At 39.0% G+C, this 25,847-nt stretch overlaps 1 protein-coding gene and 1 pseudogene across 1 annotated transcript in view; one reads left to right on the forward strand and one right to left on the reverse strand.

The window, feature by feature from the left end:
* GAB2 (GRB2 associated binding protein 2) overlaps positions 1-25,847 on the reverse strand; it is a 184,278-nt gene that overhangs the window by 52,137 nt on the left and 106,294 nt on the right. Inside the window, 1 exon segment of the mRNA XM_032427087.1 lies at positions 452-752. Within this exon segment, the coding sequence (XP_032282978.1) occupies positions 452-752 (301 nt within the window).
* LOC116646398 lies at positions 9,078-10,602 on the forward strand (annotated as a pseudogene).

Raw genomic sequence — 25,847 nt, forward strand, 5'->3', positions numbered from 1 at the left:
GTGCAGGATGGTCTGAAACAGATGGGGTAGAACAGCCAGAGGTGGACCAGAGAAGGAATCCTGGTGAGAGCTGCCCTATGGGATGAGTGACAGGTAAGAGCACAGAGCACTAGGAAGCGGAGGCAAGGGGGGAAAGGTGCAGGGCTGACATAGGGGGTGGTGTTGAAGTACCTGAAGAAACACCACAAAGTACCTTAGCTTCAACATAATCTCAACACATCTCAGGTTCCCATCGGAATGTCATTAGGGCCAGGGGTCCCTCTGGTATTTGGCCAAACCCTACACACTCTTACTCTTTGCCTATTACTCCTCTGCAGAGAGGAGAGCCTTTAGCTGCAGTCTGCTGTCCTTGCTCAAGGAATCCGAAGGCCTTCATCGTAGCCCCAACGGCTAAGCCCCCTCCAGGAAGCACCTCGCCCCTTGGGAGAAAGGTCCGTGTTTGTTCTCCTACCTGTGCTCTCCTCAGCCTGATTGAAGCCACAGATCTGGCAGATGCTCTGGACCCACTTATTCATGTCCTCCTCTGTCTCAGCCACCAGATAAAAGGTGCGCTCACTGGTCTTGATGTCAAACACAAAACTATCCTGCAGCTCCTTCTTGTTGAAGGTCAGGCCTGCATCCACCTGCTCACAGAAGTTCAGGTTGATGATCCTCAAGGGCTTCTTTGAGTGATCATTCTTGTAGTATTCCAGAACATCTGGGTCACCGCTCATCCGGCCACTCCGCAGGATAAACCAGCGTTTCTTCCAGGCCTGAATAGGAAGGAGGAAGAAGAGGGAAAAAAAGTCATTAGTTATTTCAAAGCCTCTCAATGGGTGTTCAGAAATCACTAGGTTAAGGACAGGGACTGTTGCACCTACAGGCTGAACATGGCCCCTATCTCTCTTTCATACTTACCCAGAGTTTAAAAATTAGAGGATTTTAGAATGCATGTTAGTGCAACACTTCACTATGGAAACAGGGTCTTATCACTATGAAATGAGATGTGGCATCCCATTTTTTAGATCAAGAAGTTAGATGGAGACTAAAACATTTTTGAGCAATTATTCCCTAGGCTAGAATACAGACTCAAACTCATAGTACTTTTATTCAGGTGGAACTTGCAAAACCATTAGCATCTCAGTATATGGACGGGGAACCCAGCAAGGCGTGGTGAGTTGAAGCAATGTCACATACAGCAAGGAACAGAAAAACAAGTTCCTGAACTTTTAGTACATTGTGCTTTTTACCAAATGATGATGCCCTGGAAGAGTCACATAGAAAGCCTTCTAAAACTTCTCCAAAGCACAGAACTTTAGGATTTCTTTCACTATCTTGCTCACTGCGATAGCCCGAGTACTTATAATCGGGCCTTGCACATATTAAGCACTCAACGTGTATCACTGAATAAACTCCTTGTATCATGCCATACAATTTAACACTTGATTACATATTTTCTTATGCTGTCTTCTACATTCCATCTCTTCAACAAGACTGTGTCATCTGTGAGCAGACACCATTACAAAGTGGTAAAAAGCTGTTACATGTAACAGGGAGCTTTGGGTCGGAGTCTACGTTTAACCACTGACTTGCTGTGTGATCTGCAGGTTAAGTCACTTACTGCTTTGGAGCTTGCTTTGTGTGTAGAATGAGAATCAGTATCACCACTACCTGCCCTCCCTACCTGGCAGGGTTTTCATTATGCAAATGTACCTAGAGCACCTGGTACACAACCCTGAAACACTACAAATGCCAAGGACTGGATTATTGTATTGCAAGTGGGCCCCCAGGCCACCCCAAAATCCTACCACGGTTACATAGTCTATGATTTTCTCTTGCTCTTTGGCAACAGTCTCTGAACTTCTCTCTCTTTAAATCTCCAGCATGCCCATTCTTTTTGTTTCATGAGAAAATATAAGCAATTAAGAGAATTTACACAGGCTCCAGCACCAAATTTATCCATCAGCCTGCATTTGCAGCAAAGTAGCCTGTTACTAGGGAGCATGCACAGTTCATCTGATCTAAAGCCAATGTCCTTCCATTTGTGGCCCCCTCTCACCTACAAGGGGACACCACTCTATCATTCTCCCATTCTCTGGAATCACTGCGTTTTCCCTTCCCACTAGGATGATTCCCATCAGGACACCAACATCCCCCATCCTGGGAAAAACAATTTAAAGCTTGACTTCATCCCATATCCCCCTCCAACTCTGGCCCAGTTTTCTGATCCACTTTACAATAAAACTTCAAAGAGTTTTCTATACTACTGGATCTTTGTTTCCTTTCTTCCCATTCTTTTTTGGAAACCAATATAATCAGGCTGCCCCAGTCCTACCACTGACATAACTCAACAAAGGTCTCAAAGACTTCAAGGCCGCTAATGCAACTTTTGGGTTTTACTTGATCTCTCAGCAGCACCTGCTACTGGTTTGTTCTGTCCTCTTTGAATCACCTTCTACCCTTGGCTTCAGAACTCACCCTCAATTCCCCTATCCCTCTGGCCTTTTTCAGGCTCTAGTCCTGGTTCCTTCGCATCTCCCTGACCTCTAAATATTGGAATGCTCCCACACTCAATTCTCAGACTCTTTCTCTTCTCTCTCTACACCCACTCCCTAGGTTATTTTATTCAGTTTCACAGCTTTAAAAACCATCTACTTGCTGCAACTCCCAAATTTATTCCTCCAGCCCAGATCCATCTATTGAACTCCAGAGTCTTATATCCAACTCTTCACTAATAGGCATCTTAAGCCCAATGTGCTCAAAACTCTTCATATCCTCCAAGCCTGTTCTTCCTGCAATCTTACCCATCTCAGTTAACAGCAACTCCAGCCTTCCAGGTGCTCAGACCAAATTCCTGATGTCATCATTGACTCCTTTCACATTCCACATCTAATCCAACAACAAATCCTATGGGTTCAAACAGTTCAAAATACATCTACAATCTGGTCTCTTCGCACCTCCACTATTATTCACTGGTCTAGCCCACCATTTTGGAGTCTTCCTGCTTCTACCTTTTCATCCTGCAACCGAGGCTCAACATGGAAGCTGATATAAATCAGATCATGTCACTTCTCTGCACAAAGTCCCCAAAGGCTTTCCATCTCAGAGTAAAAACCAAAGTCTGCAAAATGGCCAACGGGTGTGACTTGACGGTCATCTCTCTCCCATGCTACATCTTTTACGCCATCCCCTGCCACTCTCTGCCTTGGCCATTCTGCTCTCGCCATATTAGCCACATACTTCTGCCTCAGGGTCTTTGCTCTAGGTGTTCTGTCTGCCTGAAATACTCCGCCCCCAGACATCTTCTCTTCAAGTCTCTATTCAAATGTCCCATTACTGGGGGGGAGGGGAACATTCCTGATCACCCAATCCTAACACTCCCTTTCCCCCCTACTTTGCAATACTGGTCTTACTACTACTTATACCACCTAAAATACCACATTTTTGTTGAGTTTCTGTATCTACCTACCAAAATGTAAACACGAGGGCAAGGATTGGTTCTTTTTATTCCATGCTGCATCTTCAGTGTTTAGAATAGTGCCTGACATATAGCTGGCTATCAATGAATATGTATTGAATTAATTAATTGGCTAATCATTTTTTTTTTTTTAAGGTTTTATTTATTTTTTGACAGAGAGAGACACAGTGAGAGAGGGAACACAAGCAGGGGGAGTGGAAGAGGGAGAAGCAGGCTTCCCGCGGAGCAGAGAGCCCAATATGGGGCTTGATCCCAGGACCCTGGGGTCATGACCTGAGCCAAAGGCAGACGCTTAACGACTGAGCCACCCAGGCGCCCCTGGCTAATCATTTTCTTAAATGAACTCCTTACAGCATCTAGTAGGTTACAGGGATATAACTGGTGCCTAATAAGCCTTACAATGAAATGAACAAAAGGTATAGACAGATAGGATAGAGCTGAAGAAAATTAAAAAAATAAGCACTATCTATTTACAGTCACCTAAAATCTTGCCCAGGCCACTGCTTATAGAATTCTGTGTGTGCTTGTGTGTGTGTGTGCATATACAAGTGTGTGGGTAGCAAGGTACATTTTAAAAATGTATTGTTAATAGTTTAGCTTGTGTTTCAGTTCATGTGTCCCCTTCAGTGCTTGTCTTTGTAGAAAGAGCTGTCTCCAAATCACTGGTGCGCAGGTGCAAGCATAAACACACACAGACACACCCTCATAAACAAGAAAAAGGTGTCTGCTACAGATAAAATCGGAGCCTGTCAGGTTCTGTTTCCAAGGAAGTGGTGCAGGCTGATAAATGACTGCTTATCAAATGCCGATAAATTTATGGCAGAGCAGACGAGGCTGCCTAGTCTAGTCCCAAATTCACATCCCTCTTCTGCCACACTACTTTTTCTCCAAGTCAATGCACCTTTAAAAAAAATCAAACAACTGAGAACCAAGTATAACCAACTCCAAAAAGTCTAGCTCCAATGACAACTTCTCTGATCCTCTTAGCTGAAATGGACCTCTACTTCCTCTGAACCTTCATATACTTTTTATGTACTTTTTATGACCTGTCATTTTCTACAACATATTACAGATATTTTTGGTATTTGTTGTTTCTTTCCAAGTAGATTATGAACATAACCTATTCTTCTAGAAATCTTTATGGTAGACATCTGCTAAATGTTACTAAGCAAGGGTCTTTATTGCTGAAACTTTCTTATCTCTCTGGCCTCATTTATGCCTCCTTCCTTCCTTCTTTCCATTCATCCATTCAACAAATATTTGTTTAGTGCTTACTATGCTGCAGGCATTATTCTAGATGCTGAGGATACAGCATGAATTACTGGTCTCCCAGAACTTACTATAGGTGCATAACAAATAACAAATTATTCTCCAAATATGCCACATAATTGCATGGCTTCATGTCATGTACAAGCTACTGCAGCTTCCTAGAATAACTTTCATCTCATTTTGTCTATTTAGAAAATTCCTATGTCCCCTCAGTGCCAGCTTGTATCACTTCTCCTAGAAGGCCTTTACTAACTTCCCCAGGTAGAGCTGGTGCTTCTGTCTTCTATTCCCTTAATAACCTGTGCTTTCTTTGGCATTTCTCCCCTCAACTTTGGCATTTCAACTGTTTATATACCTTCCTCCCCTTTAAGCTTTGAACATCTTGAGGCTAGAGTCCTATGTAGTCAAAAGTTACTTGGCAAAATGCTTGACCTATATGAGAACTCAGTAAAGATCTGTTGACTTTCTTCATTCTATAAATATATTAATTTACTCAAACTAATAAATGCAGTTTAAATATATATAAATGTTCACAGTAGGAAGTAGGAAAGGACGACAACAAGAGAATTACAGCAAAGAGATTAAGAAAGATAAAGGTATACTGTGGATTCTTTATGATGTGAGTTCTTTAGCATCTTGTTCCCTTCATTCTGTTAGGAACAGTGGCCATGTAATAAATATTTATAAGGAAATCTGGGACCTTCAGCTTGAAAGTGTCCCATAATACAGAAATGAAAAATTTACTGTTGGATTACTGACACATAACTCAAGAAGAACATGAGAACACGAGTCCTGAATATGTTATTAAGAAGAAAGCTTTTTTAGGACTGTTCTTTTATCTATACAAAATCACTTACAAAAATTAAGTTAAAATGGATCATGGACTTAAATATAAAATACAAAGAGAATTCAGCAAGATATAAAAAGAATTATATAAGATAACCAAGTAGGGTTTGTCCCAAGGATGTAAAACTAATTCAATATTCAAAAATCAATCAGTGTAATCCACTATACTAATAGGCTAAAGAAAAACCACACGGTCGTATCAATTGATGCAGAGTAAAGCATCTGACAAAATTTGACACCTATTCAAAATAAAAACCCAAAAAAATAGGAAGAGAGGAGGAGCTTCCTCAGTTTGATAAAAAGCATCAACAAAAGATCAACACCAACATTATACTTTGTAATTAATGCTTTTCCCCTAAAATCAGGAACAAGGCAAGGATGTCTGCTCACTCTCACCACTCTTATTCAACACGGTGCTGAAAGTTCTAGTCAGGGCAATAAAGAAATAGATATAAAAGGCATACAAATTAGAAAGGAAGAAAAAAGTTGTCCCTATTTACAGAAGACATAATTTTCCACACAGAAAATCCCAAGGAATTTAGAAAAAAAAATACTCAAAAAAAACTCCTGGAACTAATAAGTGACCCCATCAAGGTCACAGGATACAAGATGAACATATAAAAATCAATTCGCTTCTACATACCAGCAGTGAACATGTGGGGATAGAGAATAAAAATAAAATGCCATTCATAGTTTGTTTTTAAACAATGAAATAGGTATAAATCTAACAAAATATGCATAGGACATGTATGCTGATAGCTATACAATGCTGATGAAAGGAAAAAAGAAAACCACATGGAGAAGTATACTATGTTCATGGATTAGAAGACTCAACATAGTACATCTCCCCAAACTGATGGCTCAGATTTGACACAATTTCTATCAAAATCCCAGCAAGAGTTTTTATAGACGTAGACAAAATTACTCTAAAAGTATACGGGAAGGCAAAGAAAGTGCGATAGCTAAAACAATTTTGAAAAGGAAGATAAAAGAGGGATTGTTAATTCACTAGATTCCAAGAGTTATTATATACCTATAGTTCTCAAGACTATGTGGTGTTGGCAGAAGCACACACACAGAACAAAGGAATAGAACACAGAACCCAGAAACAGCCCCACACAAATATGCCCAACTGATTTCTGATGAAAGTGAAAAAGCAATTCAGTGGAGGAAAGATGGTCTTTTCAATAAATAATGCAATTGGGCATCCATAAAGAAGTAAATGAACCTCAATTTAAATCTCACCTCTTATACAAGAATTAACTCAAAATGAATCATGGACTTAAATGTAAAATTATAAAACATTTAGAAAAAAAAAACTGTGGAGGAAATCTATCAGATCTAGAGCTAAGCAAGAGTTCTTAGACTTGACACCAAAAGCATAATCCATAAAAGTACAATCTTATAAATTAGACTTCAATGAAATGTAAAACTTTTGCTCTGCAAAAGCCTTTGTTAAGAGGACAAAAAGACACATACAGACTGAAGGTGAAGGGATGAAGAAAGATATTCCATGCAAATGGAAGTTGAAAGAAAAGCCATGATGGCAATACTTGTATCAGATGAAACAGACTTTAAAACAAAGACTGTAACAACAGAGCATTACATAATGATAAAGAGATCAATCCAAAAAGAAGATATAACAATTGTAAATATCTATGCACCAACACAGGAGCACCTAAACACATAAAGCAACCAGTAACAGACATAAAGAGAGAAACTGACATTAATACAATAATGGTAGGGGATTTTAACATCCCACTTACAACAATAAATAGATCATGCAGAGAGAAAATCAATACAGAAGCAGTGCCTTTGAATGACACATTAGACCTGAAGGACTTAACAGATATATACAGAATATGCTATCAAAAAAACAGCAGAATACACATTCTTTCCAAGTGCACATGGAACATTCTTGAGGAAAAACTGACAGACCACCAAAAAAGTCTCAATAAATTTAAGAAGACTGAAATCATATCAAGTATCTTTTCTGACCACAACAGTAGGAAACTAGACCTCAACTACAATAAAAAACAAAACCGGGGCACCTGGGTGGCTCAGTTGATTAAGTGTCCAACTTTTGATCTCAGCTCAGGTCTTTATCTCAGGGTTTTAAGTTTGGGCCCCACACTGGGCTCCATGCTGGGCATGGAATCTACTTAAAAAACAAAAAACCAGAAAAACCACAAACACATGGAGGCTAAACAATGTGCTACTAAATAACCAATGGGTTAACAAAGAAATAAAAAATGAAATAAAAAAACACATGGAGACAAACAAAAACGAAAACACAATGGTCCAAGATCTTTGGGACACAGTGAAAGCAGTTCTAAGAGGGAAGTTTATAGTGACACAGGTCTACTTCAAGAAATAAGAAAAATCTCAGGGGTGCCTGGGTGGCGCAGTTGTTAAGCGTCTGCCTTCGGCTCAGGTCATGATCCCAGGGTCCTCGGGATCAAGCCCCGCATCGGGCTGCCTGCTCGGCAGGACGCCTGCTTCTCCTTCTCCTGCTCCCCCTGCTTGTGTTCCCTCTCTCGCTGTGTCTCTCTCTGTCAAATAAATAAATAAAATCTTTTTTTTTTTTTTTTTAAAGATTTTATTTATTTATTTGAGACAGAGAGAATGAGAGAGAGAGAGCACGTGAGAGGGGGGAGGGTCAGAGGGAGAAGCAGGCTCCCTGCTCGGCAGGGAGCCCGATGCGGGACTCGATCCAGGGACTCCAGGATCATGACCTGAGCCGAAGGCAGTCGCTTAACCAACTGAGCCACCCAGGCGCCCAATAAATAAAATCTTAAAAAAAAAAAAAAAAGAAATAAGAAAAATCTCAAATAAATGATCTAACTTTACATTTAAAGGAACTAGAAAAAGAAGAACAAAGCCCAAGGCTAGTAAATGGAAGGAAATAATAAAGATCACAGCAGAGATAACTGAAGTCAAGACTAAAAAAAAAAGTAGGAAATATCAATGAAATCAAGAGTTGGTTCTTTGAAAAGATAAATGAAACTGATAAACTTTTAGTCAGACTTGTCAAGAAAAAAAAGAGAGGACTCAAATAAAACTAGAGATGAAAGAGGAGAAATAACAACCAGTACCACACAAATACAAAAGATTGTAAGACACTACTACAGAAAATTATATGCCAACAAGCTGGACAACCTACAACCTACAAGAAAAATATTCCTAGAAACACACGATCTTCCAAAACTGAATCAAGAGGGAACAGAAAATTAGAATATGTTAATTACTAGTAACAAAATTGAATTGGTAATAATAAAAAAAAAAACGACTCCCAACAAACAAAAGTCCAGGCCAAAATGACTTCACGTGTGAATTCTACCAAATATTAAAGAAGAGTAAATACTTATTTTCTCAAACTATTCCAAAAAATAGAAGAGGTAGGGAAGCTTCCAAATTCATTCTATAAGACCAGCATTACCCTGATACTAAAACCAGAAAAAGATACTGTAAAATAAAATAAAATTACAGGCCAATATCTCTGATGAACATAAATGTAAAAATCCTCAACAAAATATCAACACACCAAATTCAATAATGCATTAAAAGGATCATTCACATTTTTCCTATAGGAGCCACGGGGTTGAGAGGAGCATGGCCCTGTCCTCTCCATGCGATGGTGTGTGCTCCTCCACTGACATCAGTGTACTCTGAAAAGGGAAAGTCATCTGGCAAAAATGTTACTTTGGCTGCTGTGTTCAAATCTCCCATTGACCTGATATTGTGAACTTTGTTCACACTAACTTGCACAAAAACAACAAATAGCCATATGCTGTAAGTGAATCAGTGGCATCAAACCAGCTGAATCTTGGGGTACTGGTAGAGCCATGGTTCAAATTCCCAGTTTGAGGCAGTGAGACTTATCATTCTGGCCAGAGTGCTTTTGGAAATATGTGTCGTGGGAGCCGCATGTTTGCACCAACCAAAACCTGGTGCTGTTAGCACTGCACAGTGAACACAACACAGAAGTGATATGCCATCTGCTCTGCCCTGGCTGCCTCAGCCTTACCAGCACTGGTCATGTCTAAAAGTCACCATATTGAGGACGTTCCTGAACTTCCTTTGGCGGTTGAAGATAAAGTTGAAAGCTACAAGGCGGCCTAGGAGACTGTTTTGCTTCTTAAGAAACTTAAAGCTTGGAATTGTATCAAAAAGGTCTATGCCTCTCAGTGAATGAGAGCTGGCAAGGGCAAAATGAGAAACCATCATTGTATTCAGCACAGAGGACCCTACACCATCTATAATGAGGGCAACGGAATCATCAAGGCCTTCAAAAACATCCCTGGAATTACTTTACTTAATGTAACCAAACTGAGCGTTTTTTAACTTGCTCCTGGTGAGCACATGCCATATTTCTGCATTTGGACTGAAAGTGCTTTCTGCAAGTTAGATGATCTGTATGGCACTTGGTGTAAGCCTGCCTCCCTCAAGAGTAACTACAACCTTTCAATGCATAAGATGCTTAATACAGACCTTAGCAGAATCTTGAAAAGCCCAGAGATCCAAAGAGCCCTCTGAGCACCGTGCAAGAAGATTCATCGCAGAGTCCTGAAGAACAAACCACTGAAAAACCTGAGAATCATGTTGAAGTTAAACCCATATGCAAAGTCCATGTGCCAGAACACCATTCTTTGCCAGGCCAAGAATCACAAACTCCAGATGGATAAGGCAAATTAGAAGCCAAATCATATGAGAAAGGGGTTCCAGGCAAGGAGCCTGTGGTAGGGAAGAAAGGAAAGGAGGCTGTTGGTGTTAAGAAGCAGAAGAAACCTTTGGTGGGAAAAAAAGCCTGCAGCTACCAAGAAACCAACAGCCAAGAAGAAGATTGCAGAAAAGAAACCCACCACGGAAGAAAAGAAGCCTGCTGCATAAAAACTTAAATTTGTTTATTCTATAAAAGTCAAATCATTTTGGACAGCAAATTTTGAATAAAGACCTGATCAAAGGCAGTGAGAGGGAAAAAAAAAAAAAGGATCATTCACCACAATCAAGTGGGATTTATTCCAGGGATGCAAGGATGGTTCAATATCCACAAATCAACCAATGTGATTTATCACATTAACAAAATGAAGGATAAAAACCATATAGTCATCTCAATAGATGCAGAAAAGGCACCTAATAAAATTCAATATCCATTCATGGTAAAAACTCTCAACAAAGTTGGTTTAGAGGGAACATACCTCCACATAATAAAAGCCATAGATGAAGAACCCACAGCTAACATCATACCCAATGGTGAAAAATGAAATGCTTTTCCTTTAAGATCAGGTAAAAGACACAGATGTCCACTCTCAACACTTTTATTCAATATAGTACTGGAAGTCCTAGTTGGCAGCAAGCAGATAAGAAAAATAAAAGTCATCCAAATTGGTAAGGAAGAAGTAAAACTTTCACTATTTGCAGATGACATGATACTACACATAGAAAACCCTAAAGAATTTACCAAAATACTATTAGAATTGATAAATGAATTCAGTAAAGTTGCAGGATACAAAATTTAATATATAGAAATCTGTTGTGTTTCTATGCACAAATAAAGAAATCTCTTGTGTTTCTATGCACAAATAATGAAGTAGCAGAAAGAGAAACTAAGAAACAACCCCATTTACAATTGCACCCAGAAAAAAAAAAAAGGAATAAATTTAACCAAGGAGGCAAAAGATCTATACTCTGAAAACTATTAGAAAGTAATGGAAGAAACTGAAGATGATACAAACAAATGGAAAGATCTATCATGATCATGAACTGGAAAAATTATTAGCGTTAAAATGTCCATACTATTCAAAGCAAATGACAGATTCAATGCAGTCCCTATCAAAATACCAAAAGGATTTTTCACAAAATTAGAACAAATAATACTAAAATTTGGATGTTACCACAAAAGACCCTGTATAGTCAAAGCAATCTTGAGAAAGTACAAAGCTGGAGGCATCAGAATCCCAGATTTCAAGATATACTACAAAGCTATAATAATCAAAACAGTATGGCACTGGCACAAAAATAAACATAGATCAATTGAACAGGATAGAGAGCCCAGGAAAAAACTCATGCTTATAAGGTCAATTAACCTATGACAAAGAGGGCAAGAATATACAATGGGGAAAAGATATTCTCATCAATGGTGTTGGGAAAACTGGACAGCTACATGCAAAAGAATGAAATTTCTTATACCATACACAAAAATAAACTCAAAATGGATTAAAGACCTAAATATGAGACCTGAAACCATAAAACTCCTAAATGAAAACAAAGGCAGTAGTCTCTTGAACATCAGCCTTAGCAATATATTTATGGTTATTTTTCCTCAGGCAAGGGAAACAAAAGCAAAAATAAACAAGTGGGATTACACCAAAATAAAAAGCTTTTGCACAGTTAAGGAAATCATCAACAAAACAAAAAAGCAACCTACTGGGTGGGAGAAGATACTTGCAAATGATTTTTCTGATAAAGGGTTACTATAAAAAGTATGTAAAGAACTTACGCAACTCAACGGCCAAAAAAAAAAAAAAAATCCAATTTTTTGGATTGAGTAGATATTTTCCCAAAGAAGACATACAGATGGCTAAAAGACGGATGAAAAGATGCTCAACATCACTAATCATCAGGGAAATGCAAATCAAAACCACAATGAGCTATCACCTCACACCAGTCAGAATGGCTATTATTAAAAAGAAATAACAAGTGTTGGCGAGGATGCAGAGAAAAGGGAACCCTTGTGCACAAGGGTTGGTGAAATGTAAATGAATCCTTGTGCACAAAGGTTGGTGAAAATGTAAACTGGTGCAACCACTGTGGAACAGTATGCTGATTCCTCAAAAAATTAAAAATAGAAATACCATATGATCTGGTAATTCCATTCCTGGGTATTTACTGCCCCCCCCCGAAATCCCTGAAAACACTAATTCGAAAATATATATGCACCTCTATATTCATTTCAGCATTATTTACAAAGGCCAAGATACGGAAACAATTCAAGTGTCTATCAACAGATGAATGAATAAAGATGTGGTGTACACACCCACAGACAGCACCCCCCACAAACACACAGACACATGAATGTCACTCACCCATTAAAAGAGTGAGATCTTGCCATTTGTGACAACACGTATGGACCTAGAGGGTATTATGCTAAATGAAATAAGTTAGTCAGAGAAAGACAAACACCATATGATTTCAGTTACCGGTGGAATCTAAAAATCAAAAGGAGCAAACAACAATAACAACAAAGCAGAAACAGACTCATAAATGTGGAGAACAAACTGGTAGTCGCTAGAGGGGAGGGGAGTGGGAGGAATATGTGAAATAGCTGAAGGGGATAAAGAGGTATAAATTCCCAGACATAAAAATAAATAAGTCACAGAGATGAAAGTATAGCATAGGGAATACAGTCAATAATACTGTAATAATGTTGTATGATGACAGATGGTTACACTATCATGATGAACACTGCATAATGTATAGAATTGTCAAATCACTATGTTGTGCACCTCAAACTAATAACACTGTATATCAAGTATACTTAAATAATAAAATTTTAAAAAGATAAAAGGACAAGCTGTAGAGTAGGAGAAAATATTTGCGAACCACATATTCAATAAAGAATAGTATCTAGAACATATAAAGAACTCTCAACACTCAACAGTTAAAAGAGGGAAACAATCCAGTTAGGACAAGTGCAAAAGACATGAAAAGATATTTCACCAAAGAGAATATATAGATAGTAAATAAGCACATGCAAAGATGCTCAATAGCTTTAGCCATTCTGGAAACACAAATTAAAATGCAATGAGATCTTATCACAGACCTATCAGAATGGTTAAAATAAAAAAATTGTAACACAAAATGCTGGTAATGAGGCAGAGAAAATGGGTCAAACATTGTTGGTAATAATCTAAAATGATACAGCCACCCTGGAAAACAATTTGGCCATTTTTGTTGTTGTTGTTGTTTAAATGTTTTGTTTTGTTTTTTTGGGAGAGAGAGCTCTCCCGACACAGGGCTCAATCTCATGACCTTGAGATCATGACCTGAGCCGAAATCAAGAGTTGACACTTAACTGACTGAGCAACCCAGGCACCCGTACTTTGGCCATTTCTTAAAAAACTAAACAACATGCAACTACTATATACCTCGGCAATTGCTCTCCTGAGTATTTATCCCAGAGAAATAAAGATTTATTTCATACAAAAACTTGTACATGGATGTTTAAGTTTTATTTATAAGAGCTCCAAATTGGAACAATCTAAGTGTCCTTCAATGGGAGAATGGCTAAATAAACTGTAATATATCCATACCATAGAATACTACTCAGCAATAAAAAAAAAAAAAGGAACAAAGTATTGACACACATAAAATCTTGAATGCATCTCCAGAGAGTTATGCTGAGTCAACAAAGCCAATCCCAAAAGGCTACATACCGCACAACTGCACTTACCTACAATTCTTGAAATGGTAGAATTTAGGAATGGACAGATTAGTGGTTGTCAGTGGTTAAGAAGGGGCTTGGAGTAGGACAGATGTGAGTATGGCTATATAAGGGTGGTATGAGAGATTCTTATAGTGATGGAAGTGCTCTGGATCTCAATACCAACGTTCTTGTTGTGATACCGTAGTATAGTTTCGGAAGATGTGACCCCTGGGGGGACACTAGTAGAGGGTATATGGGATCTCTGTATTATTTTTACAACTACCTATGAAACTAAAGTTATCTCAAAATAAAGTTTAATTAAAAGGAAACTGCTCCATAATAGAATTAGAATGTTCATAGATGGGGGGTGCCTGGGTTGGTACAGTCAGTTGGTTAAGTGTCTGACTCTTGGTTTCAGCTCATGTCATGATCTCAGGATCATGGGACAGAGCCCTGTGTCAGGCTTTGCATTCAGTGCAAAGTCTGCTTGAGATTCTCTCTCCCTCTCCCTCTGCTCCTCCCACTTGTGTTCTCTCTCTCTAAAATAAATAAAATCTTTAAAAAAAAAAAAAAGAATGTTCATAGACAGGAACTGTATTTGAAGAAAACCATAAAGAGGAAATAACTATTTCTCAGAGAAGAAAAATAAACATCATGGAAAGAAAGGTTGTTAATAGCTGGCTAATGACTATGACCAGATCCAGCTGTCCTCAATCTTTCCCACTCAGGGATGGGGAGAGGACCTTAGGAAATCACAACGTGAAAATATGAGTGAACTTCAGAGTTCAGGCTTCTGAGCAGGAGGGCACAAAATGGAGTAGACGAAGAGTCATTCATATTTCTTAACCTCCCCAACTACATACCAGCTCTAGGGATTCTTGTACTGTAAAGACAAGGCATGATTCTTGGCCTTAGAGAATAAAAGTTCCCAGATAGATAATAAAAATATACATAAGATGCCAACTATCATCTCTTGTTTTTCTGTGTAGCAGCCAGTCTCCAAGATAGCCCCCGTAATGAGTCTCACTTCCTAGTACAGCCTTATGTGGTCTCCTCCCACACTGAATAAGGATGACCAAGAGGATATTGCATAAACAACAGTGTGTGACTTTGAAGGCTAAGTAATTATAGACATGACAGCTTCTTTCCTGTTCTCCTCTGGATCAGCTGCCATGTTGTAAGGACACTCAAGCAGTACTGAGGAGGACTGCACATGGTGAGGAACTATGGCCTCCCACCAGCCATGTAAATGAGCTCTTCTTAGAAGCACATACTTCAGCCCCAGTCAAGCCTTCAGATGCCTGCAGCTGTAGACAACTTTCTGACCGCAATTTCATGAGCCAAATCCACCAAACAAAAGTGCTCCTGAATTCCTGACTCACAGAAGCCATATGAAATATTAAGTATTTATTGTTGTTAAAGCCAGTAAGTTTCAAGCCATTTGTTATGCTGCAATAAAGTAACAAATACATTCTACTTTCCATTTCCAGGGCTAGGTGCATATAACCAAAGGTAACCACTGGGAGGAAAGCCTTGTCTATTTAGAAGACTAAAAGAGAGCCTAAAAGAGAGACTTAATAGGCAAATGGAACAGAAGAATCCAGAAACAGACCCATACATAGTCACTAGATTTATGAAAAAGGTGATACTGCTATAGAGAAAAGAATGATCTTTTTAATAAATGGTGATAGGTCATTTGATAATTATAGGGAAAGATTCTTAATCCTTATTTCATGCCACATGTGAAAATTAATTTCAGATCATTATAAATCCAAATGTGAAAGATACAGCAATAAAGCATTTAGAGGAAAATGTCTTCATGACTTTGGGGTAGGCAAAGCTTTCTTGAATACTCAAAAGTTACTAATACAAGAGAAAAAGTAATCAATGGTACTACATTAAACTTAGTGTCTGGCAACATCAAGAGGATGAAAAGCCAAGTAAGAGGAGATACTTGCAATACATATATTCAATGAAGGACTCATATTCAGAACATATAAGAAAAAAAAAAAACCTCCTACATATTAGCAAGAGAAATATCACTTGATAGAAAAATTGGCAAAAGATCTGAATAGCCACTATACAAAAGAGATCCAAAAGGCAATAAGCATATAAAAAGATCTTGATTTCATTAGTCATTGCGAAAATGCAAATTAACACCAGGACACAACCGCCAGAATGGTTTTAACAACAAGACTGATAATCATAAGCACTGGGAAGAATATGGAGAAACTGAAACTCTCATACCTTATTAGCAAGAGTGTAAATTGGTATAAACCCTTCAGGAAACTATGGCAGTATCTACTAAAGCTGAACATACACCCCAGGACCCCACAATTCTACTCCTAGTAATTATATACATATATCCACCAAAATACATGTACCATATCATGCTTGCTTTTCTGCTCTATTTTAAGTGCTTAATGTGTATAGTCTGGGGTACTGTCATAGTTTCCTACCAGTTGTCCTAATTAAATGCTTACCAATGCATCCAGTTTAATCAGAGCAAAATTCTGATCATGTTACTGCTCCCACTATCCAAAATTTTCATGACTCTCCATCATCTGCACAGCAAAGTTCAGTTTCTATGGCTTAGGGTTTTTTTTTTTTTTTAATTAAAAATTTTAAAATCTATTTTCAATGTGGTAAGATATACTGAACATAAAATTTACCATTTTTACCACTTTAAGTGTACAGTTCTGTGGCATTAAGTACATTCACACTGTTGTCGAGCCATCAATACCATCTTTTTTTTTTTTTTTTTTCCCCATCAATACCATCTTTCCCCAGAACTTTTTCATCTTCCCCAACTGAAACTTTGGGTCCATTAAACACTAACTCCCTACTCCCTACTCTATCAAGTCCCTAAAAACCACCATTAAACTTTCTGTCTTTATGAATTTAACTTCTCATATATGTGGAATCATAGAATACTTGCCCTTTTGTGACTGGCTTATTTCACTTAGCACGAGGTCTTCAATGTTAATCCATGTTGTAGCGTGTGTCAGACTTTCATTCCCTTTTAAGGCTGAATAATATTCCGTTGTGTGTTTAAGTCACATTGTGTTTATCCATTCCATCTGTTGATGTACTCTTGGGTTCTGTGGCTCAGCTTTAGGGCCTTTACAATTTAGCTCAAACCTACTTTCCCATCTCATTTCTACTCCTTTATTTATACTTTGTTATACACACACACACACACACACACACACACACACACACACACACACTGTAACTACTCAAACCAAGTTGAATTTTCACTGTTCCCTAAACATACTTTTCTACCTCCACACTCTCAATTTCCTCCTATCTGAAAAGCCTCCCAATCTTCCTTCTTTTCTAAATTCTCCAAAGTTTTGCTTATATTTCAATGCTATCCTGTAATGTTACCATTTTTGATCATCCTTCTCACAAGGTTCCAAAATCTAGAGCTCTTTCAGAATAGAGGGTCTGGTCTTCCTCTTCCCCAGATCCTCATATAGGGCCTTCCTTTGGCGCATAAGTACTCTAATTATAGAATTACACAAAATAGCTAAATTTCATTAAAACACAGGTATACATACTTAGGCTTAAATATCTCATCATGAAACTGTTTTTCCATTTTCAATAATAAACTATATTAAGTCACTTAAAGTAGACAATATGAAGATTTAAAGGTATCACATTCTGCCTAATTCCTGGTATAACCCAACCAAGCAGAAGAAACATTATTAATTCAGATCAATGAAAACTCAAAGCAAGGGGCACAAATGGAGAGAAATGAGGAGAGCAGAATGAGGGAGATGCTGCAGAGTGGGATGAGAAAAGCTTCAGATCAGAGTGAAAATACCCAAATTATAGTCCTAGTTCTTGCTCTATAAACTGGGACAAATTTTTTTAACTTTCCTAAGCCTCAATAACCACACATATAAAAGGGAGAAAATACAAAACTAGTATTAGTACATAGAGTAATAAGTAAGGTTTAAAAATATAAAAGCACCTAGAACCAGACTTGGCATGATAGGTGGCGAGTACATAGCTCTTGAGTCTAAAGCAGTCCAAGGAGACTCTGAGATCATGAAACTGGCAAGAGAGTTCTCACTATAAAAGATCCCCACATTTCCCACTCATTGTTCTTTCTACTTGATCATCATTAAGAAGCCAGCATTTTTTTCCTTCTTCATGCCCTGTATCACACATCAGCAACTCCTCCGGGTTCTGCCTCTTTTGGTCAAAGGTATGACTTTTCTTCCAGTCTCTCAGGCTCAAAACCATCTACTTCCACTTAGTTCTTCCTGCTACTTCACTGCTCATGCCAAATCAACAAGCTCCTTTTACAGTATTCAGGAAAACAAGCAAAATTCTGCTCAATGTTTTGAGGGATATAGAAAAGAGGCAAGATCTAACCACTCCTTTCAAGTAATTTATGAGTTTACAATGTTGCAGGAACAAAAGACATGAACACATGTCCCTAAAATAAAAAGCAAATTTTGTGGCGCCTGGCTGGCTCAGTTGATAGAGTATGCAACACTTGATCTCAGGGTTGTGAGTTCAAATTCTACATTGGGTGTGGAGCCTACTTAATTTAAAAAAAAAAAAAGCAAATTTTTAGAAGTACCATAAAAAGAGACATAATATGCTGTTAGGCCACTGAAGCAGGGAAATCAAACTGGGAGGGGGGCAGGGAGAGAGAAGCGAAATATGAATGAACATGAACAATGAAGAAGATAGGGTTTGATACATGGTTTTGTGAAGGAAGGAGAAATGGACATTTCTTATAGAGTACACAATATGACCAAGGCCTAGGGATAGGAAAATGTTAAGACAAGTTCAGAAAATATGGAATAGTCTCTTCTAAATGTGGAAAAGGAGAAAAGGAAGAGCTTGGTGGTTCTGGAAAGCCTTGAACACCACCCTAAGAAATTTTGCTTTTCTTTTACTGGTAATGGGGAGCCACTGAAGAGTACTGATCAGCAGAGACATGACTGTTGTTCCTGTACTGTTATCTGGCAGAATGATGACAATGAACCAGAGAAAGGAAAAATAAGAGGCTGATAAAATTATTTAGAAAGCTGTTGCAGTAATCTGTAATCGTGAGAGAAGATGGCAAGGAGACAGAAAGGAAAAGACAATGTAAATCACTTTGTTCAACAATGGGGCTTAAAGAAGTATATGGTAGAGCGGCCTACTCTCAAGAAAGAACCTTCCATTTGTGTCTGTGATTAAGAGAACGCCACCATCTTCTCTGATGAAACAGGAGTGACTGTTTTCCTTTTGTACCCAAATCCAGTCAAAAAAACAAACCATTTCACAACCATTCAGACCACAGACATGTACCGTGGGTACATATGACCTGGAAATTGCATAACTCCCTGCTGCCGAGCAGAGAGCACATGTTCCACAGGAACCTGTCTCTGTTCTTTAGGTTAAGATTCCAAGGTAGCATGTAGAATGAGGCCATGAGATCTTCCTATTGCTGTTGGCACCTAGAAAACTCCAGGAGGCCCCAGTTTAGCTTTACACTGGCCATAATGCACAGGATGTTGTGTTCAGTTCTGGTGGTGACGACAGGACTTGAAATCCTCTGGTACTAGGATTCAGTGAGGTTCCGCCTGGAGTCAGGATTGCAGTGTTCTAAGATATAAGGAGCTGACATGTGGAAGAGCAATTTGATTTATTTTGGGTGATCCCACATACTAAAGTTGAACTACTGCCAGTAGGCACATACTACAGAAAAGCAGATTTTGGCTTCGTGTAAGTAAGTAAGAATTTTCTGAAAGAGTGGTCCACAGCAGGGCCCTTGGAAACTGGAAAACTACTCAGCACTGGAGAGGAGTGTCTAGAGAGCCCAGGCCATGGGTCAGCAAACTTGTCCTGTAAAGCGCAGAGAGTAAATATTTTAGGCTTTGCAGGCCGTAGAGTCTGTCCCAACTACTCAAATCCGGAGTGGCATGGAAGAAGCCACAGATAATCCGTAAGCACATGAGAATGGCTATGTTCAAAACTATGTAGAAAAAGAGAGGTATTGGGCAAGATCTGTTTGCTGACCTTTGGCTTAGGCTAGGGATGGGGAGGGAGACTGAAAAGGGGGCTCAAGCAGTGGATCAGTAGACAGACAAGGGACGAAGGTCTCTTCCAATTTTGAGAGTCTTATGTATTTTTAACCAAGAAAATCTAATATGGTAACAACTCATTCAATCAGATTATTCAGATTCTTCAAACAGAGGGTTGTGTGCTTTTACATAACCTACTATTAATTAGAACCCCCTTACACTTTCAGCCTGAACAGCTGAAAATATTTCTAAAACTCCAGAATCTTCTGCCCTGCCTTAGGTATTATATCAAAGATAACAGAACTTTTCTTTGATGACTAAGGACTTAGAGCCTCATATCATCTTTCTAGATACCAAATCTCACATGCCTTGTGGTTAAAATTGTAGAAAGGTCAAGACATTTCTTGGAAGAGGGTTTTGTGTAACTCCTAGAAATGGGTGTGCCCTTTGAACTTCCCTCTTTCTGATGAGGGTAAAGCCAAAAACTGCCAATAAACCAGGAGAATCCTGTCAAGTGAGGATTATAGTTAGTTATAATATAATCTCAGAATCTGAGGTTACTGGATGGTATCAACAGACTGAACTTGTTAGTCAGGGATATTAAAAACATAGTATCTGCATCTTCAAAAAGTTCTTGGCTTTATAGGTAAAAAAATATTCATCAATATCACAAATGCACACACACACATGCTTTCATTCACCTTTCTCTAAGCGAAACACTAGCTCAAACAATCACAAAGACACAGAAGAATCTGACTTGGCTTTTGAGCACGTGAGGCACAGCCATGTCCCAATACACTGCAGCATGAAGTACACTAGGCCAGTCTTACGTCCCATAGCAGTTAAGAACAAACAATAAGAGAATCCAGTGGATCACGTAATTGTCACATATTTCTGGAGGAACACTTCCTGAGTGAGAAAGGGCTTCTTGCTATTCTTACTCTAGGAACACTTCAACTACTCTTGACCCAGTGACTTTACACCCCTCAGAGTGTAAGGGAAAAAATGGCACTTGCTGAGCTCCTGCTACATATCATGTGCTTTCTATCCATTATCACATTTTAATCCAAACCAATGCTGCAAGGCAACTATGATCCCCTTTGTACAGATGAGGAAAATGAGTTTCATCAAGGCTAAACAATTGGCAGAGATCACAACCCCAGATCTTCTGGCGGGTCAGAGCTAGCGTCCAGAAAGAACTTGAGAAGCTAATACAGATAAACTGCTGACTACACGTTGAGACACACTGGCCAGAGCATTTATGAAAGTCAAGTTCACAGTTGGCGATAGAAATAGAGGGATTAGAACTTAGGTCTCAGCTCCTAGTCCAGAATTATTTCCACTCCTCAAATCCAAATTCCCTAGGAGAGAGCAGCATAATTACATGCTCTTGACTCATTTATCTGAGTAATAAAGTTTTCCTCTGATTCCAATGAACATTATTTGTTCCTAGGGAAGAGAATAGACCTTATCTTACCACAAGACTGTTACATTGTGAGGTCAGGGAGCTTTTGTATCACCAGCATTTAGCAAAGTACTTGGTACATGTTATGTACTTTAGAACTCTTCAATGAAAGTATACAAAAAAAAAAAAAAAAAAAAAAGAATATCTCTTTGTTCCTCTTTGGTAAAAACCAAACAAAACCTTTTAGTCAGATGACCTACTAATGTTAACATTTTCAGAATTCTAACCATCTCTATCCTGGGTGAGATGGCGCATAAACACAAAAGATCACTTCTATGTGATCTTTTATGTGAAACTGACTCCAACCCTAGGCTTCAGGGGGTAGAAATCATGGGATCCTAGATTAAGCCATTTAATGCTTGCTTCGGCAATGGGCACATGATTGAAGCCAGTTTGCACAGTCATTAAGATTCCACTCCAGGACTTCAGTGTGTCTTACTCAAAGTGGGCTCTCTCTTTCACTGGACAGAAAGTTGTAATGATATGAGCCTGAAGTTGTAGTGACCACCATTTGGAATCTGAGGACAGCTAACCCAGACAGTGTTGAGTTAGAAAGATGGATCCTGATGCAATGTGAGTCCTAAATCAAGCTGATCCTGGAGCCAGGTTTTCCCCTTTTTGGCTCAGGCAACTTAAACTCTTCTCATTTAAGGCAACTGAGGTCACTAGTCAACACAGGTTTTAAGCATGCATCCTATACTGAGACCCAGAACTGTTTGTTACCGTAAGAGTAACTCAGAGGTCCTGCCCACAGGTTCTTATCATACTCGTTACTCAATCCACTTTCAGTGTCCTTCACTCCCCATTCCTTTTCCATTCCTTTTTAGTTCTCCTACCTCCTTCCAATCATTCAATCAACATTTCTCAAACCTATCACTACCAGGTCCTTTAGGACCTCACCATCTCTGGTAAGGACACAGGTAACTTGGTCATCTGAGGTCACAGCTCTACTAGTGGTTGTGAACAAAGAACCACTCTGTCTGGGACGAGTCAGGGAAAGCCGCAGAGCACAAGCAACATTTGAGTTGGGTCTCTGTGTTCCACATCTCATTTGAGGATGAGAGTTTTTGCTAGTTGAAGAAACAGTGCTGGAGGGGGAGCTTTTCAGGAAAAGGGAATAACAGGAGTACACATAACTCTTGTTATTCATAGTAGTGATGGTCTATAAAGTCACCAAGAACACTAAATCAGTGAACATGGATTCATTTCTCGTAGGGGAAAACCAGAGTTAGGTTCCTGCAAACCTACGGTCACAATATTTTTGTTAATCGACATATAATCTTATTTCATTCATGTCTGTGTTTAAAGACTCCTTATTTAATAAATATTGTTGACTCATTAACATTGAATTCACCCAACACCACTGTAACTCAAGTCTGAATGAAGCTTGTAGATATGCATGCTTGCTCTGTAAGGCACAGCACGATTTTCCTGAGCTTTGGAACCCTAGACAGCACTCTAAGCACTTTGCTTCAGGGCCTTTTTAAAGAGCCAAACCACCAATAAAAAGCATAAAAATGTGACAAACATGGCATTAAACAGATGGAGAAAAGAACACTAGTTTACAGCATGAGAGCTGAAGCAAGAAGGCAGGGCATCACTTTGTTCTACCTCAGCTGGGAGTGTGTGTGGGGAAATGAAATTTTTCCCCGTGCCACAGACGCACGTGTGTGACTGGCCATGAAAGAAAGCACTGTGGGTTTTGCTTTGGGGGGAGAGGATCATAAATCAATTTTAGCAAGTAGGTGAATTTGCAAATGCAGAATCTGACATCTGTGATTAGGAGGAATGCCTATATATGGGAAAGCTTGGTGTGTTCAAATAATAAAGCTAAGTTTGGTAAAGCCGAAGGAAGGAGGATGAAAACCTGTGTAGAAAGGAAATCACTGGAAGGAAGGCTAGAAAAGTGGTCTGAGATGATTTTAAGAGCTTCACATGCTGAGCTTTATGTTTTTTTTTTCTTCCTGTAGGTCAATCACTTGTTTTAAAGTTGTAGTTGACACTCAGTGATATATTAGTTTTGGGTGTACAGGTCAATTATTCTTGATATCAAGTATTAATGTAAAATTTAAAATTTGAGAATCCCCCCACAGAGCAAAATGACTTATAGTATTTATTAGCTAATAAATAAAAACTACTATCAATTCATTAACTCAATTATTTTATTGATTACAATGTCTACATTTTTTAAAAGTATGAATACTTGTAAATTCTGTGCAGTAGTGAATTGTGTAAGTGTATATGTTTTCAAGGACTCAGTCCACCATGTGGGAACCACTGTCATGCCCCAGGTGAGCAGCCAAAGGCCCTGAGGAGAAATAAAGCTTGGCTCATGGGAGGACCTGACAAGGGGGTCATGCCGAAGCATAGTGAGCAGAATGGAAAGTAGCAAGAGGGAAAGGCAGTGATAGATGATGATGGTGCATTGTAGGTCATTTAATGAAGTTTAGATTTTATCTTAAATAGAACAAGATCCCGACATAGCAGGGATAAATATATATATTGATATATCAGCAATTGAAGAAACAAGCTCAAGAACAATGTAGTATGATCCTATTTATGGACACATATGTAAGCACATCACCACACACATATGTGTACGTACAGTATACATATATGTACATACACACACACACACACAATCTTGTGTTTTGCAAATGCTTAGAAAAGCATTCCAAAATGGTACCAGTGGTTCCTTGTGGAGGAGAGTGGGTATATGAGAAATGAAATAAGGGAACTTTCACATTTTAATCTATATTCTTAGGTATTTTTTTAAAAAAAACAGAACATGAAACCACTGAATGGCTTTACATTTTTTTTTCTGTATTTACATTTCCTAAAGATCATTCTAGCTTGTGGCAAATGGAGTGAAAAGGGCAAAGAGCATGAGCAGGGAGGCCAGACAGAGAGCTGCTCAAGAAATAATGGCGATTTGGACCAGTGGCAAAGGACATATATATCCAAGATACACTTTGGAGGCCGAAATGACCAACTTGGCAATATGAGGGATATGGGAGGATATGGGAGATATGGGGGATATGGGAGAATGAAGAGTAAGGACAGACTCCCAAGATTTCCTGCCTGAGCTGAACAAGTAGTTGGGCTGTGTCATGACTTATGGTGAGAACCACAGCCACATCTCTCTGACAAGCCTAGCACAGTGCACTCTGTCCATTCTTTGCCTTGAATGCATCAAAAACAAGGGAGTAAAATGAATTTGACATGTGTGAGAGAAAGAGGGTCACATCTGGGAAACCAAAGAGCCTTGTATGAGTGATTACATTGACTAAATTCTATGAGATTATTCCCCAAAGACCAGGTCAATTTTTCTGCAGAGGACTCAGGGAATCCATTAGTGGAATTACCTCTCTCATTGACAAAACAACAAATGAGCTGTTGCCAACCCTATGTGTTTTGGAGAAACAAAGGTCATTCCATTGAGGAATCTCCCTTTCATGTCCTTGAATGCTCTGATCTAAGTTGTATTTAAAGCTCTGAATTAAGTAAAGGTTACCAGAAAAAAACAGGGCAAAGCTGGAGGTAAGACAGACAAATAATGCCCATCAATAGAGTTAAACTGCTTCCCTTCCTCTAGGACAAAGACTTCTCTCATCAGACTACCCCACTTCATGTAATGGGAGATTAGAAGGCTCTTGGGCTTTGGCTTCCCTAAAGACCTAGTTTCATACTTTCTTAAACACATACCTGATTGTGTGACTTCCTTGCTTCAACAGCGGTACTCAAAACCTGAGTGTGTATCAGAATTTCCAAGACACACGTTCTAGTGCAGATATTCCCAGGTCCCAGGCCCAATAGAGATTGCGACTCACTTGGTCTGGAGTGGGGTCCAGGGATACAAATGGTCCAGGGATACTACAGAGTGTCCAAGAATCCCATTTGGAGAAACAAAGAACTACATTATTAACAATGATTAATAAAATAAGGTTACAATTTAGTGAGCTGCACTGGAAGAATAAGTGGATCATGGAGATCTCAGCTGTATTTCCAGCTCTGGTCCGTTAACTGGGCATGTGAACCCAGGCGTGGGGAGAACGCTACTGCTATGGTTCATAGTTTTGACATTTTAAGCCCCAGGAAAAGGCAAAGGGTTGGCAATGTCATGCAGAACTTCCTGCCCTACCGTACTAGACATAATCTCCCGACGGTACTCAGACTGTAGATATACATGAATGAGAGCAAAGAATCCAGTGCTTTCTGGAATTTTCTGGTCATGAGGGAATATTGTGAAAAACTTTTCTAAGGTACAGGATGAACATGGGGGTTCTTCTGGAAGCTGGCTTTCTCTTCCCTAATCACACCACCCAATATAAATGCAGGGAAGTAATTCAAAGG

The sequence above is a fragment of the Phoca vitulina genome, unplaced genomic scaffold, assembly GCF_004348235.1.
Source record: "Phoca vitulina isolate PV1807 unplaced genomic scaffold, GSC_HSeal_1.0 scaffold36, whole genome shotgun sequence".
Lineage (NCBI taxonomy): Eukaryota > Metazoa > Chordata > Mammalia > Carnivora > Phocidae > Phoca > Phoca vitulina.